Genomic DNA, 7,607 nt, shown 5'->3' with positions numbered 1-7,607 from the left:
TTTCAGCGAACACAATGATCGGTAGCAAATCACACTTACAATTATTTTCTTAGTAGTTAAAATAATACAGAAGAAATAAGGAGATTTCAGAATTTCGTAAGAAAAAACTGAGTGAATAGTATGCTATTTATAGCGAACTTGCTGAGTTTAAATGAAGAGGTATAACTCTTCAGAATGTCTGTTATGACTTTTCATGTAAAAATGACCATTACGTATATGTCTATTTACACAAAATAAGATGGGAAATCAAAATGCAGAGTAAAAAATAATTTACCATTAAAATAACGGCTAATTGGATTAAAATAATATTACATTTATCTTAATACTAACAAATAAGTTTGGTCCAAAAAATTAATCAATCAATCAGATCATTTGACCAAATCCGAAGCCGTGCCGAGCTAGCAATGACGACGCGAGGCTTGCCTTCTTCTTAACTCTATAAGAGCTAGAAGAAGAGCAATTTTATATATACCCATTAAAGCTCTTTTCCGCCTCCAATATGGGACAATGTCCCTTTGTCGAGGAGGGATATTCAAATATTTTATTTTTCCTTCCATTTTCCATTCACTCTTATTTTAAGCTAACCAAACTTAAACCCAACAATCTCCCACTTGAATGGGGAATGCTATATCACAAAAATATGCATGAAAAACTGTGTGACTCGCAACCAAGGATTAATCGTATCTGGATAACTAGGTTTTTCTTTGAACTTTCCGTAGTGAACTTATGTTGAATATACTCGGTCAACGGTAGACTTGATATCTTTGAACCGTCGAACTTTGGTGTATACCTAGACAACAGTAAGTTACACAATCAATCCTTAACCGTCTTTGGTTCTCATTGTTGTGTTCGTTTCAGCCAAGAACATCGCCTGGTTTCATAAGTGCCTAGAGAACTGGCCTTACAAAATTCTCCTTGAAGCGGCTAACACTTCACACTTATATAGGTGATTCCTAAACGTGTCATCCCATAGATACACTATTTGATATATCCCCTATCAAATTTAGAAACCATTAAAAAGCCTTAATGCTTTATCCTTGATACTGAACATTGTCTCATCACGAGAATGGACCAAAACTTTAGTTGATAATGTTGAACCGTCATTAATGACTTTGTTTGATTTCCTTGAACCTAGATCTTGGGATCTCCAGTCTTTTTGGTAGAGTTACCGCCATAATGACTTATCCTCGGACATAGTCCCATTACCCCCGATGATTTCTCAACTACCTCTCTAGTTAGGCCTTTCGTAAGTGGACCCGACACGTTATTACTTGACTTTACATAGTCAATCGTGATATTTCCTCTAAAGAGTAATTGCCTAACGGTTTTATATCTTCTTCGTATATGATGAGATTTACCGTTATATATAACGCTCCCAGCCTTTCCAATTTTCGCTTGACTATCGCAATGTAGACAAAGTTATGTTTTTGGGTGTTGTACGTTGATGATATTTTTCTCATAGGAAATAATGTGAGCATGTTGAATTCAGTAAAGGAATGGTTGTCCTCACGTTTTGATATGAAAGACTTGGGACAAGCGACACATTTCTTTGGGATCAAGCTTATGCGAGATTGCATGCGAAGGATATTGGACTTATCCCAAGTATTTTATATTAATACTATTCTCACCAAGTTTAGCATGGAAGATTCAAGGAAATGTTTTCTTCATTTTAGGCATGGAATTTCTCTATCAAAAGATCAGTCCCCATAAACGACTGATGAGATAGAAAAGATGAAGATGGTCCCTTATGCTTCTGTTGTAAGGCATCTCATGTATGCTATGCTATGTACTAGACTTGATATCTGCTTTGTTATTGGTATAGTTAGTAGATTTTAGTCTAATACTGTAGGAGAACACTGGATTGCCGTTAAACATATAATCAAGCACCTAACAAGGACTAGGGATTATATGTTGGTTTATCACTCCGGTGATCTTGCAATCATTGGCTACACTGATTCAAATTTCTAGTCAGATAGAGATTCTCAAAGATCTACCTCAAGATATGTTTTTACCTTAGAAGGTGGAGCCATAAGTTAAAAGAGTATCAAGTACTCATGTCTTGCTGATTCCACCATGGAAGCCGAATATGTGGCTGCATCTGTGGTAGCTAAAGAGGCTGTTTGGCTCGAAAACTTTCTAAAAGAGCTTAATGTAGTTCCTTCGGTTTAAACATCATTTATACTTTATTATGAAAATAGTAGTGCAGTTGCAAACTCAAAGGAACCAAGAATTTATAAAAGGAGTAAGCATATTGAGCATAATATCATTTAATTTGGGACATTACTCAGAGAGGTGATGCAAGAGTGTTGAAGATTGCTTCAGAGGACAATTTGGCAGACCCATTTACAAAGAGCTTGCCACATAAAATTTTTGACAAGCGTGTAGAAGGAATGTGTATTAGAATTGTAGATGCATGGTTATGAGTCTAAGTGGGAGATTGTTGGGATATACTATTTTAAGTGGGAGATTGTTGGGACATACTATTAACCATCCGATTTAGATATAGTATTGTATTTTATTCTTTATGGAATAATTATTTATTTGATTTATTCAATTCAATAAAGTACTATTTTAAATAGATCATTTGTTACATATGTGTCCTTTAGTTATGTAGTAGACAATTTAGTGTATGAAGTCTTAGCTCATGCATAGAAGATTAAATTGTCGGTTCTCATAATTAACAAACTATGTTTACAATCGAAGATATTATTGGGCAAAATATCTTGATGATTGTAGCACAAGATTAAAATATAATTTGTCTTGATTATGAGAGTGGTTTTACTCCGATTTCATGTGCTAGTATACTTAGTGTATATTGAATGGACCAAGTAGTGGTTTATTGTTTTAATTTATCAAAAGGTACAACTCTATTCAGAGTTAGCGTATGGCGAATAGATTGGACAATAACGAATAACATTTGTGAAATAATAATTAGTTGATAGAATCCATGACTCAATTTTGTGTTTGATGACCCCTTTATGTAAGCTTATAAGTTTTCATGTGAAAACCGGCCGGTGGATTTTATATCTGTCACATGAAATAGTTTAAGTGGAATTATAAAGGATTTAATTAGTTGATTAAATTAAATTGTCAGTGATTTAACTTAATTAACAGGTATTTGTGATTAAGATGGGGAGTTAAAATAAGTATTGGTGATTTTTCAAAATTCATATTGAGGGGTTCAATTGCAGTTTTTGGTGGAATAAACAACAATTATTATAGTAAGAATTAATTCATCAAAATTTTCGGATTAATTGGTAGCCTCTTATTGTTTCTGTGGTCCTCACTATACATAGTAAAAAGCTGGACTGGCTTAGGTAAAAGTGAATTGGGAGAAAAGTCATCCTTTGGAGTTAGAGTAGGATTCTACTTGTATATGCAGAATTCTACACGTTTTTCAGCTCTCTTTTTGGCTGAATTTCGGGTCTACATAAGGAAGACGTTTTTCATCCAACAACTCACTTTTCAGAGTTGTATTGTTTTTTCCCACTCAGAACAATTTCGTCCAAGGTCTTACTAGGAGCATATCAGAAGACTGCAACCCTAGATTCTTACTCTGTGGAGGACTCGTGCAACGTTTTCAAGAGGTTAGTGCTTCTAATCTCCAAATTATATCATTGTCTAGTTTATATGTTTGCGATGCCTGAATTGTATACTTGCTTCCGCTGCGCATGTTCTAATAGTATGCCAAGCTTCCTTATATTTACGGAGTGGATACATATATACAAAGAAATATTGCCTTATTACAAGTTCAACTTTGTCGTTTTTTGGTTTCTTTCCGGTGTTTGGTATCCGCTTTTGGGCCTGACTAATTCAGATTCGCGTCGAGAAGTTCTACTTGGGGTTTGGGTACCGGGGGAAGAGGTAAAACATCCCTCTCAAAGGTGATTCCATTCCCAGGGTTCGAAACCGAGACCTCTTATTAAGTATGGAGAAATAATTAGCACTCCATCACAACGTTAGGTGGTCCTTACAAGTTAACTAACATGTTACACAAGCCTCTGTCTCCTGTCTTCTTGTTTCATGCTTGGCACAAAATACATTAAAGCTTTAAAAAATGCAAAGTGGAAATAAAACATATCCAGAACTTGTTCAAAGATTCAGATGGTGTGTCCATATTCATAAACAAAACAAACAAAATAGAATCGCAAGCATTGCTGCCGGAGGCGGATTCAGGATTTTGACAGGATGGATGCACTATTAAGAAGGGGTAGATCCAGAATATAAATTTTACGGATTCAACCTTTAATTCTTACAATTGCGTACCCATTGCACTTTGTTCAAAATTAATATTTTTTAAAAATAATAATTTTCTTACATCTATATCTATTTTCCATGTTAAGAATATTGAGATCAGTTGAACTCATTGACTATATGCTACATCATACACTGCTACTAGTTTTAATATACACATTTTGTTTAATTATATAAGATTTTACAGCAACAAAAGAAGAATAGGAATTTCAATGTGTGAAAATTTTGAAATAATAAACCAAACAAAAAAAGAAATAAAAAGAAAAAGTACTTACTTGATACGCAAAAAATAACACCAGACACGCCCATCTGCCGGGGGCGTTTACTTCTAGAAAAAAAAAGAGAAAAAACAACAAGATTGACATAAGATTTAAACTCACAACCTCATCTAGAGAGGTACACCCAATAACTATCACATCATATAATACTTTGAGCATGAGTGCACACAAATATATTTAAATATTTTTGAGAAAAATATAGATTTAGGGCAGGGAGCATGAGTTCACGTGGCCCATGAAATCCCCTCTAGATACGCCCATGTAAATATTTGCTGCTTAAAGTAAATCACCAGTATAAGGGACTCCAGTGGCAGGCAGCCAAAAGTTCCCTGCTATGAAATTGGAAACTGTATAACTGATAGCATCTGTGCTGTTAATCACATGATAACCAGGCCAAGTTACCCTGCTGCTCGTATTGGATCCAGGGCCTGTGTTGTTATATTCAGCATAATATAACGTACTTAGCGCGAAATCTCCAGACCAAGCTGCCCAACCAGCAGGATTTATCAGGCTATCCATGAAGGATTGCATATAAACTGTTCTTGAATACTCCTTCCACGGCCGGCCTAAATATGTCTGTGTAGTGCCATTGCTCAAGGCTAGATCAGGGGCAGCTTTTATGGTGCAATTGTGAATGGATGTGCCCGTATTCTGGTTTATGTCAGTTCTTCCCTGTGCAGTTATTGGATTAAACTGGCCTTGTAATGGAAGGCGTGGATATATGTTACAGTTCTGGAAAACTACAGCAGCATTTCCGAAAATGAAATCGATCGTCCCGTATATATCACATTCCCTGTAGAATTGTCTCATAGAATGTGTGTACAAAGTGTCTTGATACCCTTCAAAGCTGCAATTGTAAAATGTAGAGAGATCAGCACCATTTCGAACTGCCACTGCTTGATGCTTTATTGCTCCTGCTGTGTTCTGAAAGGTAATGTTCATTGCCAGAAATCCTTCCCCGACCACAGCTGCATGATGATTTACTTTTAGATACATTACATTAAAAAGTGGTGCTATAACTAGCTCATATATCTCAATGATCCTCAATTTCTTCTTAATTATATAACCATTGCTAGCAATCTGACTGTGTGGCTAGGTATACATGCACGCAGAGGCAAAAATGTTGTAAATTTCATCAAATATTAAATTTTGAACCAAGAAGGAGAGCCTTGGCGTAACTCGTAAAGTTGCTGCCATGTGACCAAAAGGTCACGGGTTCAAGCCGTGGAAACAGCCTCTTGCAGAAATACAGGGTAAGGTTGCGTACTGTAGACCCTTGTGGTCCGACCCTTTTCCGGACCCCGTGCATAGCGTGAGCTTAGTGCACCAGGCTGCTCTTTATTACATTTTGAACCATAATAATAATTTTGGAAACACAATAATCATTGCAATATAACTGAAAAGGTTGAATCCATCAAGTTTAAATCTTGGATCCACATCTGGATACATGAGTCTTGGGAGATGTTAAGTATATATATCTTTATTTATTTGCGAGTTAAAGCTAAAGAGAAAGATTTGACTTCTAAGGGAACATCTTGCTACGTCATGAGATTATTCAATTATCTACAAACGTGTTTTGATTTTTAAAAAAGCTTAACTAAGATCCGATTTCTATGGACTACAAAATGCATGGCATTAATTTAACTCTTGCTTTCCCAAATTACCATCTAAATTCTCTTAGAAACGTTGAATAATTAACTCAAATGAGATTTGACTTGGAAATGACCAAATACTTACCAAATGTGGCAGAATTGAAGGTTGTCCATCCATCAACTACGCTGTGATTACCAGTGATAATAGTCTTATTAATGCCATCACCAACCATCATCAAATACTTCTTGTTATTGGCAATAGAGACATACTCTTGGTACACACCAGCAACCACATATATCTTGTAATATCCGTTTCCTGCTTTCGTATTATTTGGCGCAGCTGCAATTGCATCATTGATGGTTGTGTAATTCCCAGATCCATCTGGATTTACCACTACCATTTGTGTCACGTTTACAGAACTAATTCCACTCATTTGCAACAGCTTTCGTCCACCTCTTGTTGGTGAATTAGGAAGCCAGCCATACTTAAAAAGGGCGAGAGACACGCTATACATCATGCTGCCATTAGCGAGTGTAGGAAAAATCTGACTCGCAATGTCTGCAGCTGAAGGAGTGATTTGAAGGCTATCCAAACAGGTTTGTTGATTTGTTATAGATGCACTAAGCAAGGTTTCGACATCATCAAATTCTGAACCCTGAAGGGTATTTCCAGGTTGGCTAATAGTAGTCGCGACATTGGATAAAAAATCCAAATTTAGGCCAATAAGCAATTGGCAATCTTGGAGGACAAATATGCTACTTTGAGATGATATATTTTTTGAGTTTAAGTAACCGTTGATTGAATCAAGAAATTTTGTAGTTGCTGATGATGAAAGATGGATGGACAGCCTTACATAGTCATGTATGTTTGTAGACTTGTTTTGAGGAAGAAAATATTTGCACAAGTCAGGGAAGGGAGTGATGTCGCAAAAGGAAGAAGATGGTGCGGCAAAGGGAGAGGAGCAATGAAAGGTGATGATTAGAAAGAGAGCGACAATTTTAGGCACTATTCCCATAATGTTTATCAATGTGTAGATCTCGATAATATGGGCATATATAGGCATTTGCCACATTGAGGTTCATAAATGTATTGTCCACTTGAATGCATAGTTGGAGACGAGATGATCAAGACTTGCAGTATTTTTTTTCTTTCTTAGAGAAGACTCGCATATTGCAAGCTGTATACTCAGCATTAACCTAATTTTATACATGTATTTTTATGTTATTCTTGGATAGAAATATCGTTTCTCTTCTCGAGATATGGAAATTTGAGGAATGATTAGCAAGCTAAACCAAGTTGCACCAGGTAATTATATATTGAACTTTAAGATTTCAACTACCATTTGATACGTAAAGCTCCACTGGTCAAAAGGCAAAATGTTACTCAAAAAAGTAAAACCAAAAAAGAAATTATGTTGACAAGACGACAACAAAGCAGACTCCATTCAAGACCTATGATTTCTCGTCTCAGCACTGTGGATTT

At 35.9% G+C, this 7,607-nt stretch overlaps 1 protein-coding gene across 1 annotated transcript; it reads right to left on the bottom strand.

The window, feature by feature from the left end:
- Positions 1 to 4,509: 4,509 nt before the first annotated feature.
- On the bottom strand, positions 4,510 to 7,278 carry LOC104245810 (pectinesterase-like). Its single transcript, XM_009801489.2, has 2 exons — positions 6,270 to 7,278; positions 4,510 to 5,500 (listed from the first exon to the last, which is right to left on the bottom strand). Exons 1-2 carry the CDS (start codon positions 7,195 to 7,197, stop codon positions 4,809 to 4,811), a joined length of 1,620 nt encoding a protein of 539 aa, XP_009799791.1. The 5' UTR covers positions 7,198 to 7,278; the 3' UTR covers positions 4,510 to 4,808.
- Between the last annotated feature and the right edge of the window lie 329 nt (positions 7,279 to 7,607).

Source organism: Nicotiana sylvestris, chromosome 12, assembly GCF_000393655.2.
Source record: "Nicotiana sylvestris chromosome 12, ASM39365v2, whole genome shotgun sequence".
Taxonomy (NCBI): Eukaryota; Viridiplantae; Streptophyta; class Magnoliopsida; order Solanales; family Solanaceae; genus Nicotiana; species Nicotiana sylvestris.
Note: the sequence above shows the minus strand (reverse complement) of the source record. Positions and strands in the feature narration are given on the sequence as shown.